Raw genomic sequence first — 24,632 nt, 5'->3', positions numbered from 1 at the left:
AAAGTGCTGGGATTACAGGCTTGAGCCACCGCGCCCGGCCCGTGATTAGTTCTTAACATTTTCTCTGAAATTTTTTGTTCCTCTTCTCAAATAATAACCAGTTGTTTTCTAATAAAGAACCATTTGCTCTTTGTTATCTAGAGTCCCCATAAAAGGAAAAACTTACCAAAGATGAAGTCAGTGGCAATAGGTGTTGATCTACTAGGAAAAATTTTATCTTTCAGTCATGATAGAGAAAGAAAATAGGGTTCTTTGGTGAAGGTCTTTTTAGTTGTGTTCTACCTAACTTACTATACTATGCCCACTTTTTTTTTTTTAAGATGGAGTCTCACACTGTTGCCCAGGCTGGAGTTCAATGGTGCAATCTTGTCTCGCTGCAACCTCTACCTCCTGGGTTCAAGAGATTCTCCTACCTCAGCCTCCAAGTAGTTGGGATTACAGGCGCCTGCTACCAAGCCCAGCTAATTGGGTTTTTTTTTTGTAGTTTTAGTAGAGATGGGATTTCACTATGTTGGCCTGGCTGGTCATGAACTCCTGACCTCGTGATCCACTCACCTTGGCCTCCCAAAGTGCTGGCATTACCGGCATGAGCCACTGTGCCAGGCCCATACCCTGCCATTTTATAAAGAAGCAATTGACAGGCTTCTTTATGTTTGACCTAGGATTAGACACCTCAACCAGACCTTTTACCAACTTTGTTATGAACAACATTCAGCTACTTTCACATATGTGTGATTTCACACACTGGTCTCATTTCACCCTGTTTTCCACCTCAAATTCAGCATGCTTGGTCTCCATAATGTTTAGTTCCCTTAGAGTGGTGGGAGAGGGATTGGTAACGAAGAAGAGATTTAAATAGAAAACATGTGACTTACTTTACTATAACTGTATAGCACTATATTTAGCAGAGCTTTAGGTAAGCGGCCTAGCTTCGTTGTTTTTTTTTTTTTTTTTTGGTGGGGACAGAGTCTTGCTCTGTCACTCAGGCTGGAATGCAGTAGCATGATCTCAGCTCACTGCAACCTCTGATTCCCAGGTTCAAGCAGTTCTCCTGCCTCAGCCTCCCAAGTAGCTTGAACTATAGGCATGTACCACCATGCCCAGCTAATTTTTTATTTTTAGTAGAAATGGGGTTTCACCATGTTGCCCAGGCTGCTGTTGAACTCCTGGCCTCGTGTGATTTGCCCACCTCTCAGGCTTGAGCCACTGTGTCCACCCTCTAGTGTAGTTTTAACAATATAAAGCTTTGTAATTGATACATATTTCTAACCAAATCAATTAGGACTTTTATGTGTTTGGAATAATGCCTGGCACATAGTAAGTATTATCTTAATGTTTTGCTGGTATGTTAATGCTATTACTATCACTATTAACATTACTCCTATTTTAAAATTATCCTACCATTGACTGGCTCTCAGGATTTATTATTTACTGAATGAAGAACTAATGAAATTGCAGCTTTTTGACATTACATATTTAATTCAAACTTTTTTAATTTTTAAAGGTTTAAAAAATTCTGGCTGGGCATAGTGGCTCACACCTATAATTCTACCACTTAGAGGGGCTAAGGAGGGCATATCAGGAGGTCAGGAGTTCAAGACCAGCCTGGCCAATATGGCAAAACCCTGCCTCTGCTAAAAATGCAAAAATTAGCTAGGTGTGGTGGTGCACACCTCTAGCCCCAGCTATTCGGAAAGCTGAGGCAGAAGAATCACTTGAACCTGGGAAGCGGAGGTTGCAGTGAGCCGAGATTGTGCCACTGCACTCCAGCCTGGGCAACAAAGTGAGATTCCATCTCAAAAGAAAAAAAAGATTAAAAAATTCTATTTTATAAAGTTTTGATGAATATAGGTGATGTGGATGCTATTGAATTATTTGTTTTCTACTTTTATCATTCAAAAAAAATGGTAAACATAATTTGTTTTATGCATTGTGGTGTGTGTATTTACATCAATAATGAAGACATTCTATTTACAAATTACATTTGTTTATGTTTATTAGTACATCTTGACATCAGTATTACCTTTATTTTTGTTTGAGTATAGCACTAATAATTGTTTGACATACAGCTTTTTGCATGTACATTCTTTCAGACAATTTTTAAAATTTATTTTTAAATACAACCAGAATATTTATTTTAATCTTTTAAGAGTATAAACCAAAATGAATATTGTTTTTGTATCAGTTAAATTCTCTTATTAGAACAATGCTTTTAAACTATCTATTTAATGAATATGATTGCAATTATATTTTTCTAAGCAGAAATTAAGCCACTGGGCTAGTTTCAGTGGCTCATGCCTGTAATCAGGTAAATTTCTTGAGGGTGGGAGTTCAAGACCAACCTGGGTAACATAGCAAGACCCCATGTCTACAAGAAATAAAAGATAGCTGGCCTTGGTGGGCTGTGCTTGTGGTTCTAGCTGCTCAGGAGGCTGAAGTAAGAGGATCAAGGCTGTAGTGGCTGCAGTGAGCTGTTATTGTACTGTTCCATTTCAGCTTGAGCAACACAGTGAGAACCTTTCTCTTTAAAAAGTAAAAATAAAAGAAAGCCACTGGCAGAAAGTTTCCTACTTTAAAATATATAAAGCCAACATAATAGAACACTTTAAGATATTTAAGTTAATGGTTTTTAGGATGCATTAATTAAGTATGAATATATTCAAGGCCAAGATTCATTTTATATCCTTTTCCCTAAATGTAAATAGAATCTGAGAAATTTTAAGTAGAACCAGAGGCTATAACTGGAAGTAATTCTATTAATTTAGTTCTAATAGCTTTTTTTCTTTAAATCTATGTTATAGTGTTAATTTACTTAATATTCTCCTTAAAAGATCAGCATGTGACTGGCTCTTGTCCTAGTTACTGTGAATGGAACTAATGTTCCTTTAACTGTAAAATTTTTCAGCTGGTAACTTTCTAACAGATTTGGAAAGGATGAAGTAGATTTCTCTCGATTCTTTATAATATAATTTAATAATTCACTTCTTGTCCTCACAGAAATTTTAAGGAATATATAAAATGTAAAATAAAAATTAAAAATAGGAGCAAAAGTATAAATAAAAGCAAATAGGAGTAGATTATAAAATAAAATCACACTAAATATATGAATCATATTTGAACAGTGTGTAACTAAATACATTGATGGATTATATGCAGGTTTACCTTAGAGCTCTGTAGCAGTCTATGAAAAGAAAAACCTAGTCACTTAAATCATGGATATTCAGTCTTGGCCCTGTTGTCATTTGGGTCAAGGTAATTCTTTGTTGTGGGGGACTTCCCTTTGCATTGAAGGATGTTTAATAGTATCCCCACCTTCTACCTACTGGATGTTAGCAATGACAAAAATGTTTCTAGACATTCCCAAATGTCCTGCAGCAGACAAAATTGCCCCTGACTGAGAACCTTAGACATAAATTACTCAGTATCTGAAAATAAATACATACCTATTGCATGATTGCAAGAAGTCAATCATGCAATAGACAGGTATTTATTTTCAGATACTGAGTAATTTCAGATAATGAAAAATGACTGTCAAGTCCTAGTAACTTCTTGGTATTAGGCCTAGACAGTCATTTTTCTTTAGAGTCTCACTAGGAACTTATGGATATAGTGAACACTGTTCAGTACTGTTAAATAGATAAATTTGTTAAATTTAGGGCTATGTGTAATATCAATATTTAGTGTTTGCTGATGATAACATGCCCAAGAAAATTTTGTCAGTGCCATCCTGGGCATGTTAGAGGCATGGAAAGCAGTGGGAAGTGACCTAATTTGTATAGAATGGTCCAGGAATAGTTTTTAAATATCTGTAGGAAGATATGGGCTTTTTCTTTTTATATCAATTCTTCTTAAATGTTGTTTTTTTTTTTTTTTTTTTTTTTCCCTTAACATTGATTTTGATAAAATTATACTTGGCAATGATTTCAAAATTATGTTCTCTGATATGCCTGGAATGAAGCCATTCTCAGTTCTCTCTTAAATATAGACCCTTTGCCTTACTTTTCATGGCAATCGCCAAACAGTCTGCTGTTCATTGTTGATCTACAAAAAAGTGTGCACAAGTCCAGGCTTTCTCCTTGAGGAGAAAAGGATAATGTGAATTTTTCATAATGATAGCTTTAATCTAATACAAAAGCCCCCTTTATCCTGAGATTTTATCTTTTATCGTTAAAAGATGCTTAGATGACAGCTTTTTTAAAAATGTTTTGTAGATTAGTAACTAGTAATAAGTTGACTATTTCCTGTCTTCTTCCTATCCTCATTTTTTAAAACTGTCAAATCCTAAATTTTAGGAACTAATGCCTTCAAAGACATTTTGAGGTAGGTTGGATTGTCATTCTTTTGTGAAAATAAATGGAAAATTTACATATGAATATGTCTTCTTTCTTTTATTTAGAAATGACAGATAAGAACACAGGGGCTAATCTTTTGCCAGAAATTAAGAAAAAACAATCTGTCCTATTGTGAGTGAATATAATTTCCAAAATACTTGTAACAAAGAATGGCAGGTTTTAGGCATCGACGTTATATTGGGAGTCATATTTTAATCTGTATATTTTTATACATGGAGCCTGTATCCTTTTGTATTATTATTTTATTTAGTGAGACACATAAAATAGCACTGTGTCAACTTTTGATCATATTCAGTTTTAACAAATAGTTTCTACTCTTCACTTGCAAAGGAATAGCTAAAAACGATATCATTTTCTGATGTTACTCTGGTAATTAAATGTTAAGAACATTTGTTATGTGTGGTGTTTTATAGGGAACCAGATTTGAAGAACAAAGTGGAAAGATTGAACTATCTTAACCTAATATAATTTTCTTGGAGTGTCATCAGGAGTCTGTTGAGAAGTCATATCGCATATTTAGTGCAAGTGCAGTAACACTCAGTAAATGTTCATCAAGTGAACCCATTTAAGCAAATGTCAAAATATGAGGTGAAATGATTCAGCTTCATGTAGTTTGTCATGCTAGCCGTAAAAATTCATTTTGAAATGAAATGTTGGGTCGAATGATTAGGTAGTTTTTTTCTGAAAGGAAAAAATATGGAGAGCATGGCTTTTTTTTCTGAATGTTTCAACTAGTGAAAAGCAAATGAGGTAGCATTAAGTTTTGGGTTGTTACCAGTATTTGTTCATTTGTTCATTCATTCAGTCACTCATTCATTAATTCACTGAGACAGGGTCTCACTCTTTTGCTCAGCCTGGAGTGCAGTGGCATGATCATTGCTGACTGTAACCTTTTAAATCCTAGTGTTGCCAGTTTTTAGATAGATATCTATAGATACTAGTAGTCTGAATAGTGCTGAGGTTTGTAGAGTATGTAAATTAGTTTTAAATAACAATGAATCACTTCATTTAAACTAATTTTGAGCAGTGAATTAATTTGTTATTTTTTCTTTGTTTGACATTTATTGTTTTTGGCAGAACTAAGTTCAGAAAATCTCAGAACTTGCTTTAAGATCATCAATGGTTATATCTTTTTATCATCAACAGAATTTTTACAGGTATGTTGTAGTTTTGTATTATATGAAATTATATAATTACTATTTTGATTATTTCTTACTCAAAATCAGGGAGTGCCTCTTCAGAATTTTAAGATTGGTCTATTACTTTAAGGCAAAGAAACATTGGCTGAGCATTTTCCGCTGAAGGGCAGATGTGCTGCTTGCAGTTCATTTCTTATTTAATGCAGAAAACGTGCCATGTCAGCAAATATATTTTTATATTCCTATAAAAATTAATGTATCAATAATCTATATTTTTATTCGGCATAATCTTTTTTCTTTAACTTTTTCTAAGAGTTCTAATTGAAATTTGATATGCTTAGACATTTAGCGTATACTTCTCAAATAGATTATAATGAGTCCCAAATGAAATTTTACACCATTTTGATATTACAGATGTTCTTACGTATGTATTGACTTTTAATTGAATTTCAGACATATGCAGTAGGTCTATGCCAGTCCTTTTGTGAACTTTTAAAGGAGATTACCACAGAAGGTCAAGTTCAAGTGCTGAAGGTATTGTAATCATTTTAAGTGAATATATGAGTTTTTCTTTATATTTTATGAAGTTGGACTTTCATTTGGGTATGGATGGTTCACAAGAAGGAGAAGAGCTGATACAGTTCCAGACGGGCTATTTTAGCAGTTTTCAGTTGGTTTAATACCTGCGGACCAGAGATCTCAAATCTTGAAGGTGCATACACCTTCAGCAAGCAACAGATCACCTGGACATCTTATTAAAATTCAGTTCTGGATTTCTCACAAGGTCTGAACTGATTGGGATGTTGCCTATCTTGAGACCTTACTTTGTGTAGTAAGGATTTTAACTCTTGTAAATTATCCAGTGGTGTGGTGTCTGATACTTCTCACTCTTTCATTTTCACTTTATAATTTGGTAGTTTTAATTTGATTTGGCTATCAAAATTTGAGTACCATGTTTGTTGAGATTGTGTAATTAAGAACCAACAGGCTCTAAGTTGTATATTATCTTTATATATTATGTCTGTATATTAAAGATACAAATAGTATTAAGTGTATATTTACATATAAACAAATGTATATATAAATATATTAAAATATCTTTATGTATGGATTTTGAGAGAAGGCGTTGCTATTAAAAGTACCCCTATTTTTGATGTCGAGTTTCTCAGCTATGTTCCAAGATACGAGAGCTGAATTTCTATCATAACAAAATAGCATTATGGTGTGAAAATCATGGCATTGCTTTAGAACCTAAAAATGATCTCACTTCCTCCCAGTGAAATGAAAGAGGTTACCCAAATAGGTTTGCTATAAGAAGTGTACTGAAGTAATCCAAAGTATACTCTAGGATCTAAGTTGGTAAAAGTTTGTGCAGATAATGAAGTCTTATTTCATCGTAACTGATATGGTTAGGCTTTGGGTCCACCCGGATCACCCCATGATCACCCCATGATCATCCCATGATCAAGGGGATTGTGGGGATGACTGTCTCCCAAATCAAGGGAATCATGGGGGTGGTTTTCCCCTTGCTGTTCTCATGATAATGAGTGAGTTCTCAAGAGATCTGATGGTTTCATGAGGGCCTCCTTCCCCTTTGGTTGGCACTGCTTCTTCCTGCCACCCTGTGAAGAAGGTGCCTTGCTTCTCTTTCACCTTCTGCCTTAATTGTCAGTTTCCTGGAGGCCTTCCCAGCTGTGCTGAACTGTGACTTAATTAAACCTCTTCTCTTTATAAATTACCTAGTCTCAGGCAGTTCTTTATAGCAGTATGAAAATGGATTCTTTGTTCTGCTTTATTCTTTTGTTACTTTAGCCTTTTGCGATAACCAATAAGATACCATCTAGATTTGTGTAAGTACACTCTATGATGTTTGCACAACAGTGAAATCACCTAATGACACATTTCTCAGAACATATTCCTGTTGATAAGTGGCACATGACTGTGTATTTATTTGCTGTCGCAACTCTGCTAGCATGAATCAGGCTAATACAGTGTAAGTACTGCAGAGAAGTGAACAAGAATAAGGAGAGAGAAAATGCTCTTAGGATTGTCTATTGAGCAAGAGGATTTAAAACATATTTAGTGTCTATAAATGAGAAGGGTCATATGCCAGATTACTGAAGTATTAAATTATAGATTGATGAGAAAAGGAAGGAGCTTAAGGAGATCAGTAAGGACTGTATTGGTTTCCTAGGGATGCTGTAACAAAATACCACAACCTTGGTGGCGTAAAACAAAAGTTTATTTATAATATTGATATTCATTATATAATTAAAAAATCGGTGTTTGCAGGGCCATGCTATTTCTGAAGGGGCTAAGGACGAGAATCTGTTCCAAGCCCTTCTCTTGCCTTCTGGTGATTGCAGGCAGTCTTTCGAATTACTTGACTTGTAGATACGTAATCCTGTCATCTGTGCTTCCGCTGTCACCTGATGTTCTCCTGGTATGTGTCTGTGTCTCTGTTTTGTTTTTGTTGTTGCAAGGACAAAAGCCATAGTTGATTAGGGGCATTCTCTAGTATCTTCATCTTACCTTGATTACATCTAGGATATGGGAGAACTCTTTGGCTTTAATTTTGTAGTTTCTTTGTTTCTTTTTTAGAGCAAGGGGTTTACTAAATGCTGAGAATATAAGCCACTGTTACCAAAGAATCATGTGGGCACTAAAGGATTTGTAATAACAGGAATCTGTGCATGTGACTTGTTGAGACCCTGGATACTTGAGGCCTGGTCTATTGCATTAGTCTTTTAATCCTCATTCATTATTAATTTCAAAGTGTTCTCCTAGCCCCAAAGCTTACAGGTAACATCAAACATGTTGCTTACTAAAATGCTTTTATGCGTTTTATAGGCATAATTGCATTTATGCCTTTACTAAGCTGACAGAGTGGCAAATAAGCATATTAAGGAACTTTATCAGTTTTACACAATCTCAACTTCAGCTTTTGCTTTGGTTATAAATTCTTCTCTGGAAGTAAGAGGAAATAAGGAATTGACACATTGGACTTAATTCTGACTATTTGAGGAAAAAGTGATTGGCATCCTGGGAGTGATTAAAACAAGTGAAAATTGCCATGTCATTTTGATACTATTGTTTCCACAGATTTTTTTCTGTATGTATGCCTGTTTTAACCTTTCTCCTCTATTAGACTGACCTTCTCCATTATCCAAAGTTCAGTAAATGTGGGCTCTGTTAGCTCTGAATACATACATAGTAAGTGACTTGAAAGGCAAGGAATCCATAATTTTTATGTTGAAGCTGTGCCTCCAATAGAAATGCCATCTCATGTATACTGAGGATTCATTTGGAATTCTCTCCTTGACCATCCGCTTGGTTTGCATATGCTGCCCTGCTACTTTTATGGCTCTTGAGTATACTCTGGCCTTCATTTTCCTCATTTATTAAATGATTTTTATTCTGTACCTATGCAGTACCTGAAATTCTCCATGTTAAGTTATAATCTGTATATTCTAAGTGATTAAGAAAAGAGGTGATTTCTCACATTTAAACACCTTCCAGTCCAAATTTGAATTGACATCACCCCCACATACTCTTTTGGCTTTTCTTCAACAATATTATTAAATTAATTGTTGAAAGACAACTTGTGGATTATCTGGAATGGCCATTGTGATTCTACTTGTTTTTAATTATACTCTTAAAAATTATTAGAGAGAGCATAGCATAGCAGATAAGACTACACACTGAAGGGAGACCCCCAGGGTTAGAACATTGGCTCTGGTACTTCACAGTTACGTGATGTGGACAAATTACTCTTTGTTCCTCATTTTCCATCTGTAACATGGGGATGATAACTTTACCTACTTCCTAGGTTTGATGTGAGGAATACTTGAGCTTATATGTATAAACAGTTATAACAATGCCTAGCATCTAATAAGTGAATATAAGCATTGACTGTTTTTATCTAATATAATTATATAGCCGTCTTTTGAGAGACTAATTATTTAGTTTCTCTTTGGGGTGAAATAGGCTACTTCAATTATAGGCAAAATAATTTGTTTGCTAAGATCTTCAGCTCTAGAGAAACCAAGTTGTTCTACTTTATCCTTTTACCATTTCTTCAAAATAAATACTTACGTACATTAATAAAATTTGCTTTTAAAACTAAGCAGGTCGTTTACACGGTAATGGTATATTATTAGCAAGAACTGCATATCTCAGCTCGCTCTTTAAAATTATTAATAATTGTATTTTGACCAGGCGTGGTGGCTCACACCTATAATCCCAACACTTTGGGAAGCTGAGGCAGGCAAACCACTTGATCTCAGGAGTTTGAGACCAGCCTGAGCGACATGGTTAGGCCCTATCTTTACAAAAAAATACAAAAATATCCGGGCATGTTGGTGTGTGCTGTAATCCTAGCTCCTCTGGAGGCTGAGGTGGGAGTGGAGAGGGGTGGAGGCTGCAGTGAGCTGAGATTGTGCTACTGTACTCCAGCTTGGGCAATAGAGGGAGACCCTGTTTCAAAAAAAAAAAAAGAAGAAGAAGAAGAAAATTGGCCATGCGCAGTGGCTCATGCCTGTAATCCCAGCACTTTGGGAGGTCCAGGTGGGTGGATCACCTGAGGTCAGGAGTTCAAGACCAGCCTGGCAAACATGGTGAAATCTTGTCTCTTAAAAAAGAAAGAAAGAAAATTAATCGTATTTTTTTTCTGCTCAGAATAACACAGTTATTTTTTTTTTATTATAGAAAATTCCAAACTAACTTACCGCATATCAAAAATCTATAGTCAAATATGTAGTCAAATTATTTTTGTAATATTTAATACAGGTTACAAATGAAGGCAATTTATCTGTAAGTGTGCCAACAGTAGGTTGTTATTAGGATACATATATTTGAATTAAGAAATTTGGGGCTGGGTGTGGTAGCTCATGGCTGTAGTCCCAGCGCTTTGGGAGGCTGAGGCAGGCGGATCACCTGAGTTTGGGACTTTGAGACCAGCTTGACCAACATGGAGAAACCCCATCTCTACTAAAAATACAAAATAAGCTGGGCTTGGTGGCCCATGCCTGTAATCCCAGCTGCTTGGGAGGCTAAGGCAGGAGAGTTGCTTGAACCTGAGAGGTGGAGGTTGCAGTGAGCCAAGAGATGGCAGTGAGCCATTGTACTCCAGCCTGGGTGACAAGAGTGAAACTCCTTCCCAAAAACAAAAAAAGAAAAGAAAAGAAAGAAATTTGGAGCCAGGCATGGTGGTGTGTGTCTTTAATCTTAGCTACTTCAGAGGCCGAGGCTATAAGATCACTTGAGCTGAGAAGTTCAATTTCAGCCTTCTGCACGTAACAAGACCGCATCTCTATTAAAAAAAAAAAGAGGAAGAGAGAGAAAAAAAAGAAAGAATGAAAAATTGAGAATCTGATAATATGTGTTTAAGATGGTATTTTTGTATAAATATTGGTATAGCTCAGTCTGTATATTTGACTTAAAATCTCAAACTAGATTTTATTATTTAATAAATGGATGTTAAATACTAAAAATATGCTCATTATGAATAAATTATTTGTATTTTTATGTTCAGGTATATTTTAGGACAATAATGCTTTCATTTTGCTGCTATATTTTAAGGCTGGGCAAACTCTCAAAATTTTTGGCATTTTCCGGATCTTAGAGTTTTAGTATAGCAATAACAATAGTTTTTAATATTAGCTCACTTTCATTTTTAATATCAGATACTGTTTCTTAATATAGTGTGGTATATAACATTTTAAATATATTTTTTACTAAATGTCACTGTTACACTAATTTCTGACAGTATCTTCAAGTAACTTCTTTGTTCTTTGAAGTAGAAAATTACAATGTTATGAAAATTGGATAGAGAGACCAGTATGCCTGTTTTTGGAGCAAATGATGTAGAACAAAGAATAGACTTTACTGTATATTGTGATTCAGAACATGTTATCTAGAGGAATATAATTATATGATAAAATACTCAAATTTAAATTGTTAACATTTCTTTAATTTGAAATTTGTCAATATTGTAGCCATAATACTTTGACTTTTTGAATTCTCATTTTAGTCCTGGTCATATTAAGCAATGTTAAGCCAGGTTTTAAGATGACACAAATAGCAGATAGTAGCATTTAACATGTGCTACACATTTCTAAAAATATAAAATACAGATTTTATTTAATCCTTACATAAACACATGATGATAGTACTGCTCTTTTTCCCAGTCTTGCAGATGAGAAATTAAATCACAGAGTGGAGAATAATTTTTTCAAGGCCACTCAGCTAGTAATTATTGGAACCATGATATAACATAGGCATTTTGACTTTAGGATCCATGCGTTTAATCACTTCGTATGCAGTGTAAGCCTAAGTCAAGTAAATTGAATTCTGCATTTTCCCCAAAGGTTTTAAGAACACAGTCTGTTGCAGGTATATTCTGAAAAGGGAATGGGTTTAAACTAAAGTGCAAAAGTTCTTTTTGTAATAACAAAATGTTGTCAAAAAACAATTAGTAATGGGTGATTGGATAATTGAAGTGCCACACCTTGTTCGTTTATATAGCAGAGTACTGTGCAGCATTAAAAAGGCATGAAGATCTCTGTATGAATTTGAGAATATAAGCAAGGAGCATATTCTACTTTTCTTTGCCTTCTTCCACTTTTTAAACAGAAGTTTAATTTGAGAATATAAGCAAGGAGTATATTCTAGTTTCCATTGCCGCCTTCCACTTTTTAAACAGAAGAAAACTAGAGGCAAAAAGCGTGTCTTTAGTTTTCTTCTGTTTAAAAAGTGGAAGAAGGCAATGGAAGAATAAACCAAGTTAATTAAAGTAGCTGTCTAATAAAAAGAGGAGGAGAGGATGGAAACTAGATCAGTCAGGATGTGTATCTGTTTTATAAAGTTAGAGTTTGGAACCATGTAGAGGTAAAGCATGATTTAGGAGGGGGAAAAAAAGAAAAAGAAAAAGCAGTTCCTAAAGATAAAAAACAGACTGAAACATTTGAATCTAACTATTATGATGTTGGTGGCATAACTATTTGAGAAGACTATTTCAAGTCATTTTAATACATAGTATTTCACATGTATATCCCTGATGGAATGTAACAGAACAAAAAGAAGTTTATAATTACATTCAGTAGTATTGTCATCAGTAATATTGGCATTGTTATTTTGAAACTCATATATGTATATGTATAGTAGAAAGAAACAAGTTTATAGGAGCTGGGATTTTTCAATGTAAGAATAATGATATAGACCATTCATATGGATTTCCCACAGGCACCTAAAATTTGGCATGTCAGAATGGAACGTCATTATTACTATTGACACTACAGTTGTACCGATTTGCCCAAACAGGAAAATGCAGAAGCAGTGGAAGACTTTTTCACCTTTGGTCTGCTGTTCAGCTCTTCTATATGTTATTAGTTCTGGTTCTGAATTTCTCTTTATTCTGCCCCATACCCTCTGCCCCCAAGTCTGGTAATGATATTTTTCTTTCAAAAACTCTCGTCTTCTCTAGCTATGGTTCCTGAACTTTTAGACTTCAAAGACTCTATTTTAGCCCTGAAATATATGTATATATGACTATGTTGAGATATTTATTTACTCAATCAGATACAACTTTATGTTTGCATTATTTAATCCTTACATTAATTCTAAATACTCTTTTGCCACAACTCCCACCTGCCTGTCGCCAAAGAAAATTAAAGATTCCTGTGGATTGGGGCCACCCACAGCTATGTATTATTACTGTAAATTCTCTTCAAATCCTATATTCATTTGTTTTTTAAATTTTAATCAGAATTTTATATGGCATAGAGTCAACTAGATGTATATGGTTTCTTAAAGGAAAAAAACTGTAATCAGCTGTCTTTCTGCCAGTCATCTTTCCTTGCTCAGAGGCAACCACTGTTAATGCTTGTAGCTGATTCTTTTGTATCTATGTTCATATCTGTAAATAACAACCCTGTGTTATTCCTTCACGAGTTGTTAATTGTAGGCAGTATGTATTGATATCGCCTTTGCACTTCCTCTGTGCCTTTATCCTCTGGGTAATCAAAATTCAGTGTTTACACCATGATTCTTATATTTCCTATTCGAAGCTGAGACCTGTAGTCAGCTGTGATTACTTCTCCTTTCTGTACAATCTTTTGTATTCTCTGGAAGTAATACTTTTCTGTATAATCTTTCGTAGTCCCTGGAAGTAATACTTAATCTTTTTTTGGTATAGTTTTTTTTATGTTCACTAAACTGTCTTGACAGATATTCAATATTTTCAGATACATCAAGGATTCTATTGCTTTAATTTTCTTGAGAAAGTCTCTTCAGAGCCATGCTGACTCCCACTGTGGGCCTCCTTTTCCAAGTTTGTAGCTGCTCCTTCTTGTTCGTAGTGCCATAATGTAGGTTTATTTAAATGCATTACATTGGGAATGGGCTCTTTTAGTCTGGAAGCAATCTCTTTTAGACTCTTTACAGAAAATATACTCTCTTCGTTCTCATGGATTGGGTGTCAGCTGCCCAGGTAATGCAGAGTTGAAAATATCCATTGCTCTGTTTCTTAGACATACTTTCAACCAGTCTTATTTTTTTTTTGTTTTATTTTTTTATTCTTCTTATTTTTAGCTTCCCCTTTCTCCTTCCTAAAGGTAATAAGGTTCTGATACTGTCTGTGTTTTTTGGGGTGGAGAAAGGGGGAGAAGTTATATGAAGCAAATCTGGTTGCTTTGATACCTTGGGATTCAGCTTTTTCTGACTTAATGAGTCAGTTTCCTCTTGAATTTCTTCTTTCTTGCTTTCTTGCTTTCAGTGTTTGTTTCTCATTCCTCTTGTCTTTTAAAAATTATTCTCTCCCTCTTAAATTTTTTTTCCTGTAATTTTAGTGGGGTTTTAGGTGGGAGTGAAATTACACATATATTTAATAATCAGCAGGTGGCCTTACTTTCTACTCACAGATAAATACTGTCTGGTGATATCTGCCTCTACTCTCTCAGTCTACTAGCTTATCTTATTCTCCATGTTTATCTTTTTTTCTGAAATCTAGCTTTTTTTTTCTTCAAAATTAAATAAACTTTATTGAGATCAAATTTTTATTGTTTAAGATTTTATCTCCTCTTGCTTTTAATCAGGAATTGATATCTTTTAAAACTGTATCTCTTAGTAGTAGCATAGTGCTTGTCCCACAGTAAAGTTTTTATTTTTAATCTTTTATTTAGACATTACCTTCCCTTCTTGCCCAAAATTAGAGCAACAACAAATGTTATTATCAACCATGGATGCTATTTGCTTACCTTGGGACTGTTTCAAAATGCATGGAAGTATTCTTGATGGTCATAATTTTTGGAGTACTTTTGGCGCCCAGTGAGCAGACACTGGAAGATGCTAAATTTCCCTCAGTGCATGGGATGACTGCCCAGTAAATAGTTTTCTTCATTAAAAATGTCAGTAGTCAATCTTGAGAAGCATTGATAGAATTCTTAAGGGAAATGTGGCACCACCCTGAGACCATTCCTTGCCCACAACCCTCTCAGATGGTATCTGTTTCCTTTCCCACCTCTTAAGCCTTTGGGCTGGAAGTGAGTTTGGGGTAAATGTCCTTCTTGGTCCTTATTGCTGCTTCCTAACCACTGCATTCATCTCTTCCTAAAAAGTAAAACAAAAATAAACAGAAAACTCCACCCTGCTTTGAATTTCATGGTAACATTTTTGTTGTAGAAGAAACATCTCACTCATATCAAATAATTTCTTTGTTGTTTTCACATGTAACAATCAATACTCATGACTGATCAGTATAATTATGAATGCAGTGTAATTTCTAATTTAATAAATATTCAGTGTATATGCAACATACCCTTTTCCTCCAATTTGCTGATTAACATAAATGTAGATTTATTTCCGGGCAGTGAGCATAGGTGTTGCTAACTTCCTGTTTAGCTATCAAAAAGCCAATGTTGTAAAAATGCCTTTTACTGCCTCTATTAGTGCATCATTTTTAAGGGTTATTGGTTTAAATTGCAAGGGTAAGAATTACATGAACTGCATATGATACCATGATACCTATGTCATTACAATGTGATTAAATAAAATTGTATGGAAGATGTAAAGCTGTGTATAAATATTATATCCTTTATATCCAACTGCAGTTTTAAAATGGACTATCTTGTAAAAGTGTGTCTAGTGTCAGAATATTGCATACCTTGCATCCTTGTATGTCTTCTTAAATTTGGTCTGTGATATTTACTTTAGTACGTTGTTTCCCTCCATGTGTTTTTCATAAAGCAATGACTTGAACTACTGAGTATCACCAATGTTTCTTTCTGGTTTCTAGGTTGTGGAAAATGCCCTTAAAGTGAACCCAATATTAGGTCCGCAGATGTTTCAACCGATTTTACCCTATGTTTTCAAGGGTATTATAGAAGGGGAGGTAAGATTTTTCTTAAAGTTCCAAGGGTTAGCATTAGACTCTAGGATTCTAGTTTCAATTACTCTCCTACTTGTAGTCATTTCTACTTCATTGTTATATGCAGAAGGAAAGCTTTCCTTGTCTTTTGGATCATGTTAAATTAAGTTAAATTTTTAGAGCATTTAGACGAGTTTGCCTTTTCCTGTTCCACATAGCATATTTTCTTTAACATGTTTCTTTCAAACATAATGCATGTTATGTTCACACAAAAAAATCATTTGAAGTACAGGAATGGTGAGTGGCTTACTGCCAATGCTTGACTATTAAGAATATGAGGGGGACAAAATAGTGCTAATATTGTCATAGACTGAATACATGAAACCGCTGGTTATTTTCTAAGAATGGTTTTCTTTAGTAGATCCATGAACCTGTGTATGTTACAAATATTTAAAGTCATACAGTACCGGAAGGTGGAGGTTGCAGTGAGCCAAGATCTTGCCACTGCGCTCCAGCCTGGGTAACAGAGTGAACTCCGTCTCAAAAAAAAAAAAAGATAAAGTAATATAGTAATATATGAAATTGATAAATATTGTTTCTCTTTATTATATACATATGGATAGTACATATAATTCATATATGTATTTAGTAAGTTACAACTCAGGCAATATTGACAGTTCATTCTAAAGGGAAGTAAGGAGAATGTTATTTTATATCCCTGTTGTTTGTTAGTATGTCAATGATTGTTTATACTTGTACCATAACACAATTTTACATGTGCTATATTTTGATTGTCCAGAGGTATCCTGTAGTGATGTCCACGTATCTTGGAGTTATGGGTCGAGTTCTACTACAAAACACTAGTTTTTTTTCTTCACTACTTAATGAGATGGCCCATAAATTTAATCAAGAGGTAAGACTCTATATACTTAAATTTAAGGAAGTTTTTAAATATAAATTAGAAATAGTTTGATGAAATAGTGACTGTTTGTAAAAGTTGCTTTGTAGTATTTACACCTTTACCTTTAAAACCTTTAATTATGCTATATCAGTAATTTGGGGTAGAAGAAAGAAAAGGGAACTTGTAAGTGGCAGTTGAAACTTCTACATTTTTGCCCTCACTCAAAATAGGTGATTTTATTCTGCTTAGCCATAGAATATAATTTTGATTTGTTTATAGCTGTGGTTTTTCTTCACTGTTACAGAATCTGGAAACAGGTATTTGGCATGAAGTGATATATCATCTTTGTATTATTTCGTTAGTTAACTTATTTTTAATGCCATGGATTGACAGTGTTTCTGTTCTGATTATTGTGGAAAATGACCTTTTTAGCAAAGGTTTATTTTTAAAAATTGTAGGTGATACCTACTACCAGAGTAAGCTTGGAATGAGTTTTTAAGTGAGGTGGTTTGAAACTATATACATGATATTCAAATAAGATTATACTGTAAGTCATTAATCTGTTTGTTAAGATTTATACAATGTAGAAGATAGGGTATGCTTGACCAGTATACCTACAATGGAGACAATTTGTGATATCTTTTGGTTTATGGCTGGAAACAAATATAACTATTTCTAATGTGAGGAAATCCAGAAGTACAAATTTTAAAATATATATAACTTTTCTAGAATCAGACTAATCTAATTAGAGATCCCAACCTTTGTTGTAATGACTAAATAGGGTATATTTTTATTAGCTTATTAAATTTAATTGAAATGGGATAATATATATAAAATATAAAATATATAATATGTAATTATATAATATATATTAATTATATAATTATATGTTGTATATAATTACACAATATATAATAATTGCAATATATAATTATATAGAAATATATGATCTATATTTAAATATGTATATAAATATATATGTAATATAATATATAATATATATTATATATTTCATATATATTATCCCATTTCAATTAAATTTAATAAGCTAATAAAATAATATGTATAATCCATTATATATTTTTTATATATATTATTACATATGTAATAAATATATATAAAATAATATATAATGGGATAATATATAATATATATGATATCCCATTTTAATTAAAATTAATAAGCTAATAATAATATATATTTACAAGTTTTTTTGTTGTTGTTTTTTAGTTTTTAGTATAGACAAGGTCTCGCTCTGTGTTGTCCAAGCTAGTCTCAAATTTCTGAGCTCCCAAAGTGCTGAGATTACAGGATAATTAAAAATATTTAAGAACATTAAGAAAGGAAATTAAAATTATCCCAAGGAACATCAGAATGCCATAACTATGTATTTACCTTCTTGTTTCCATGAGGGACCTGGCCTTGTTTCCAACATTTCTTGAAATATATGTACTTCTTGCCTTGCTTTAGTTCATGAAGATTCAATCTGAGATCACAATGAATAAATATTTAATCACCAAAGTTGATTAATTTCTCTAAATTTTTTTTTAATTGACGCATAATAGTTGTAGAAGTTTTTGGAGTACATAGTGATATTTCTGTACATAGAGTGTATAGTGATCAAATCAGGATAATTGACGTATCTATCACCCCAAACATTTATTATTTCTCTGTATCAGGAACATACAGCAGCCTTCTTCTAACTGTTTGAAACTATATATTTCTGTTATCATCCTGCAGTGCTATATAGAACACTGGAACTTATTCCTCCTGTGTACCTGTAATTTTATATCTTTTAACCAGTATCTCTCTCTCTCCCCACTTTTCCCCTACCTTTCCAAGTCTCTGGTAACCACTTTTCTACTCTCTACTTCTTTGAGGTCATGTTTTTTAGCTTCTTCATGTAAGTGAGAACATAAAATATTTATCTTTCTGTTCTTGGCTTAATTTCACTTAACGTAACGTCCTCTAGCCTCATCCATGTTGCCACCAATGACAGGAATTCATTCTTTTTTGAAACCAAATAGTATTCGTGTGTGTGTGTGTGTGTGTGTGTGTGTGTGTGTGTGTGTGAGAATTTTCTGTATCCATTCATCTATAGATGGGTTACTGAGGTAATTACAGTGCTATAATAAACATGAGGGAGCAGGTATCTTTGCAATACAATGATTTCCTTTCTTTTGGAGATGTATATATATATATATATACACACACATATATATATATATATATATGTGTAGTAGATTGCTGGATCATATGATAGTTCGATTTGTAGTTTTTTGAGAAACCTCATATTGTCTTCATAATGGCCATAGTTGTTTACATTCCCACCAGGGAGTTCCTTTTTCTCTACATTCTTGCCAGCATTTGTTATTTTTTGCCTTTTTGGTAATAGCCATTCTAACTGGAGTGAGATGATATCTCATTGTGGTTGTGATTTGCATCTAGTGATGTTGACATTTTTTTTTTTTTTCTTTTTTGGACAAAGTCTCATTCTGTCATCCAGGCTGGAGTGCAGTGGTGTGATCTCAGCTCACTGCAACATCTGCCTCCCAAGTTAAAGTGATTCTTTCACCTCAGCCTCCCAAGTAGCTGGGATTACAAGTGCCCAATACCCCGCCTGGCTAATTTTTGTATTTTTAGTAGAGACAACATTTCATCATGTTAGCCAAGTTGATTTCGAACTCTCCTGACCTCAGGTGATCCACCAACCTTGGGCTCCCAAAGTGCTGGGATTATAGGTGTGGGCCACTGCCCCCAGCCGATGTTGATCATTTTTTCGTGTACCTATTGGCCATTTGTATGTCTTCTTTTGACAACTATTTATTCAGATAATTGTCCTATTTTAAAAATGGATTATTATTTTTATTTAGCTGTTGTTGGAGTTCCTTGTGTATTTTGGGTAGTAATCCTTTGTTGGATGTATAATTTGCAAATATTTTTTCCCATCCTGTGGGATGTCATTCTACTCTGTTGTTTGTTGCTTTTGCTATATAGAAGCTTAGTTTGATAGAATCTCATTTGTCAATTTTTCCTTTTGTTGCCTATGTTTTCGAGGTTTTATTCATAAAATCTTTTCCCTGACCAGTGTCCTGAGGTGTTTTCCCTATGTTTTCTTCTAGTAATTTTATAGTTGTCGGTCTTCCGTTTTAAGTCTTTAGTTCATCAAGAGTTGATTTATGTGTACCTCGAGAGATAGGAATCTGGTTTCATTCTTCTGCATATGGATATCCAGTTTTTCTAGCATCATGGTTGAAGTAACTGTTCTCTCCCCGTGAATATTCATGGCACCTTTGTCTAAACTCAGCTATAAATGTATGGATTTATTTCTGGGTTCTCTGTTCTATTGGTCTGTGTGTGTTTTTATGCTGGTGTCATGCTATTTTGGTTACTGTATTTGTAGTATATGGGGTGTGTGTGTGTGTGTGTGTGTGTGTGTCTGTGTGTGTATTTTTTGGGGGGGTAGACGGAGTCTAGCTCATCACCCAGGCTGGATTTCAGTGACATGATCTCAGCTCACTACAAACTCCACCTCCCAGGCTCAAGCAATTCTCCTGTCTCAGCCTCACCAGTACCTGGGCTTACAGGTGCATGCCACCATGCCCAGCTAATTTTTGTATTTTAGTAGAGATGGAGTTTCACCATGATGGCCAGGCTGGTCTCCAATCCCTGACTTCAAGTGGTCAACCCACCTCAGCCTCCCAACGTACTGGGATTACAGGTGTGAGCCACCACACCTGGCCTGGAATATTTTGAAATCTGGTGGTGTGATGCCTCAGCTTTGTTCTTTTTGCTCAGCATTTCTTTGGCTATTTGGGATTTTTCATGATTGCATACAATTTTTTTTTTTTCTGATTTCTTTGAAGGATATAATTGCTATTTTGATAGGGATTATGTTGAATCTGTAGATTGCTTTGGGTATTATGGCCATTTTACCAGTACTAATTCCTCCAGTTCATGAACATGGTATGTCTTTCTCTCTCTCTCTTTTTTTTTTTTTGGAGTTTTCACTTTTTTTCTACTTATGTTTTTAAATTTTAAAAATTTGATTTTTTATTTAAAAAGTTTGAGAGACAGAGTCTCACTCTGTCATCTAGGCTAGAATGCAGTGGCACAATCATAGCTCACTGCAACCCCAAACTCTTGGACCCAAGTGATCCTCTCACCTTAGCCTCCTACATAGCTGTGACTACAGATGAGTGCCACCATACCCTGCTAATTTTTAAAGTTTTTTGTAGACATCCAGTCTTGCGTGTTGCCCAGGTTGGACTCGAACTCCTGGTCTCAAGAGATACTCCTGTCCCTGCCTACCAAAGCACTGGGATTACTGGCATATGCCACTGTGCCCAACCACCTTCAGTTTTTCTCTAATCTAGTTTTTAATTAAGAAAAAAAAATAGTGTCAACATTGGATCTGATTAAATCTGAGTGTAATCCAGTGAGATATTTAATCAGTTAATTGTAACTCAACATTAATATTTTTCTTTGGGCTGCTATTAGCTTTAAAATATTACATCATGATGCACAAACAATAATAGATCCTCTTGAGTAATTAAAACAGCTTAGCTTTTGGCCTGCATCATGGCAGGCGCCTGTAATCCCAGCTACTCAGCATGCTGAGGCAGGAGAATTACTCTAACCCAGGAGGCAGAAATTGCAGTGAACTGAGATTGCACCACTGCACTCCAGCGTGGGCTACAGAGTGAGATTCTGTCTCAAAAATAAAGAAGTAAATAAAAATAAATAAAATGGCTTAGCTTTGCTTATCATATAATTAAAGCATCATGTGAGGACTACTCCAGTTACTGCTTGGTAACTTTGAAAGCAAACACATTTTAAGGTTTCAATGGCTGGATGTGGTGGCTCATACCTTGTAATCACACTGCTTTGGGAGGTCAAGGTTGGAGGACCGTTTGAAACCAGGAGCTTGAGGCCAGGCTGAGTAACAAAGTGGGACTCCAGCTCTACAAAAACTAACAGAAATTAGAGTCCTGGAACTTGAGGCAGCTGTTAGCTATGATCATGCCACTACACTCCAGCCTGGGCAGCAGAACAGGATTCTGTCTCAAAAAAAAAAAAAAAAAAAAAAAAAGTTTAAATATTTTTTTAAAACCAAAAAAAAATAAACGAGAATTTTTTTAAAAATGAAGTTTCAGTGATTTTGGTGTTACTACCAAAACAACTACTTTTCATTATCCTTTGCCTGCAAATTCCTTTTGTCCTCTTTCCATCCTATTTTCTTTTTCCTTTCCTTGCTCTCCTAGTCTTGGACACACCTTCCACCCCTTCCTCACCCCCCCAGGTTCCCACTGTAATTGGTTTTGATTGTTTGTTTTGTGGCTCTTGTGTAGCTTGTGATTATTTTACAAAACTCCTACTTGATGGGAGCTCAGTATTCTTGTTAGGTTTATTCACATTTCCAGCCCTTTCTAAAATCCCTTGGAGCATGAGTATTCTGTCTCCTTGAATATCTTGGTGTTCTCCTCAGTCACCTAGATCCCATTTGAATTCTTGGCCTCACTTGTGTGTGCCTCTCAATGTGTTATCTAAACATTACTGTCAGTGTCTCTGTATCCTTGATAACAACTCTGGGATGGTCATGAGCTCTTTCTTACTTAGGAACTTAAAATATACCCCTGGCCTCTCACTTCCTATTGACATATCATTTGTTTTGACAGGAAATCAGTAATAGAAATGTAAGGGAAATACTGTTATGCCTACATCTGTAGGCTAATGGACTAATCCAGATCTTACCCTGCCTACTTTTTCCTTTTTCTTCTCAATTCTATATTGTTTTTATATCCACACGTTATTGTGCCAGTACCTGGAATACATTCCTTTACAGAATGTTGTGTTCCTGTTCTGGATTAGACATTTGGTATTCTCAGTTGGAAAGCTGATTTGGTATCTATCTGTCATATTATGCCGATGAGGTTTGAGTGGTTCATGTATATGCCAACTGTGGCCGAAAGAACTCTCAACCCTTTCTTTTCTGCCTTCCTCTCCTCAGGCTTTTACTTTTCAGTCTTTTGCTCAGCCTTCTATTTTATTTTTTCATTTGTTGGGCTAGAATCATAGTAAGTCACCTAGAACTTTATACCAAGGCTCAATGTACTGTGATTTTAAAAGTGTGTGCTGAATCCCTGTTACACTAATGATACATTCTACAGCCCAGAACTGCTATTTAGCTGATAGGTGTCAATGTGGTCATACCAGTTGTTAAAATTTTGACAGAACGCCTAAGAATTAGCAAACAGGGTAAAAAATGACTTTGATAAATGTTATAATTAATTAATAGTATACATTTTACTATAAAAAGTTGAGCATTCCTTTTAAGTATTGTAAACACATTTTGAATCTGCAGGAGTATAGTGAAGAAATTTTTATTAATAAACTGCAGTTTAAAACATCTTCTGGTATATTGAACAATTTAAAAAATCTTCAGTAATTGCTATAAATATAGAATTCAGTGCAAACTAAAACAAATTATTATTTATTCTTGGAATAAAGAAACTTACTATTTGAACAAAAACATAATGACTTGCTAGTATAAAGTTTGGGTACAAAGATGCTGCATTAAATCATTATATTACTAAAAGTTGAAGGGTCTAAATTATGTTTTATCAGAATGTCAGTTATTTTCTATTAAAGTTTCACTGGCAAAAGTAAAGAATTTTTGCAACGATCAGGGAAAAAAGTAAAGCACCATCTTGAATTGATGATGGATAGTTATGTATTTGAAATAAAAACACAGTTTTTAACTGTCAAAATGAACAAAAACATTTGGAAGAATACTGTTGACATTTTTTGAATACCATTTACTATGTAGTTTTAATAGGATATTTTAAGAAATAAAATATTTAATAAAAATTCCAAAATTAATATTAATATGAGAGTATCATTACATTCTAAATTTGTTTCCCACCTGTTAGAAAACTTGTATAGGCATACCTGATATTGTTGGTTTGGTTCCTCACTACCACAATAAAGTGAATGTCTTCATAATACAAGTCATACAAATATTTTGGTTTTCCAGGGCATATAGTTATGTAATTATAGTATACTGTAGTATGTAGCACAATGGTACTGTGTCTACAGTAACAATGTATATACCTTAATTGAAAATATTTTATTGCTAGAAAATGCTAGCGATCTTCTCAGCCTTCAGTGAACAGTGCTTTTGCTGGTGGAGGATCTTGCCTTGATACTGATGGTTGCTGGCTGATCTGGGTGGTGGTTGCTGATGGTGTGGGTGGCTGTGGCAATTTCTTAAACTAGACAACAATAAAGTTTGCTGCATCGATTGACTCTTCCCTTCACAAATGAGAGGATTGACTCCAATTGTGACAGAAATTCTACTGAAGACTAATAATCCTCAGAGAGCAAGAAAAGGAAAAAATAAAAGAGGTTAGAAGGAAGTTGCAGGCAAAGGACAATGACAGTAGGTTGTTTTGGTAGTGATAACAAAATTACTGATAGTTTTGTTTTTTTTTTTTAAGGCGAAGATGGACTATTTGGTCCTCAGTAGAATTTCTGTCACATTTGGAATTAGTCCTCTCAGATTCTGCTGCTGCTTTATTAAGTTTATGTAATATTCTAAATCTTTTGTCATTATTTTAGTAGTGTTCACAGCATCTTTACCAGAAACAGATCCACCTTAAGAAACCACTTGTTTTTCTTTTTTTGCTCATCCATAAGAAACAGCTCCTCATGGCCAGGCACAGTGGCTCACGGCTATAATCCCAGCACTTTGGGAGGCCGAGGCGCATCACCTCAGTGATGATGGGATTTCACCATGTTGGCCAGGCTGGTCTCAAACTACGAGATGCATTACCTCAGTAGTTTGAGACCAGCCTGGCCAACATGGTGAAACCCCA

At 34.6% G+C, this 24,632-nt stretch overlaps 1 protein-coding gene across 4 annotated transcripts in view; it reads left to right on the top strand.

Annotated features, from left to right (window-relative positions):
• Positions 1-24,632, top strand: part of IPO11 (importin 11) — a 209,311-nt gene that overhangs the window by 114,441 nt on the left and 70,238 nt on the right. For all 4 annotated transcript variants that reach the window (XM_032279909.1, XM_032279919.1, XM_032279928.1 and 1 more), the window contains 4 exons: positions 5,430-5,509; positions 5,945-6,025; positions 15,783-15,878; positions 16,654-16,767. In XM_032279909.1, coding sequence (XP_032135800.1) covers positions 5,430-5,509; positions 5,945-6,025; positions 15,783-15,878; positions 16,654-16,767 — 371 coding nt within the window. The remainder of the gene's footprint in view (positions 1-5,429; positions 5,510-5,944; positions 6,026-15,782; positions 15,879-16,653; positions 16,768-24,632) is intronic.

The sequence above is a fragment of the Sapajus apella genome, unplaced genomic scaffold (assembly GCF_009761245.1).
Source record: "Sapajus apella isolate SASKATOON/1434 unplaced genomic scaffold, GSC_monkey_1.0 scaffold1, whole genome shotgun sequence".
Taxonomy (NCBI): Eukaryota; Metazoa; Chordata; class Mammalia; order Primates; family Cebidae; genus Sapajus; species Sapajus apella.
This window is presented reverse-complemented; position numbering and strand designations above follow the sequence as displayed.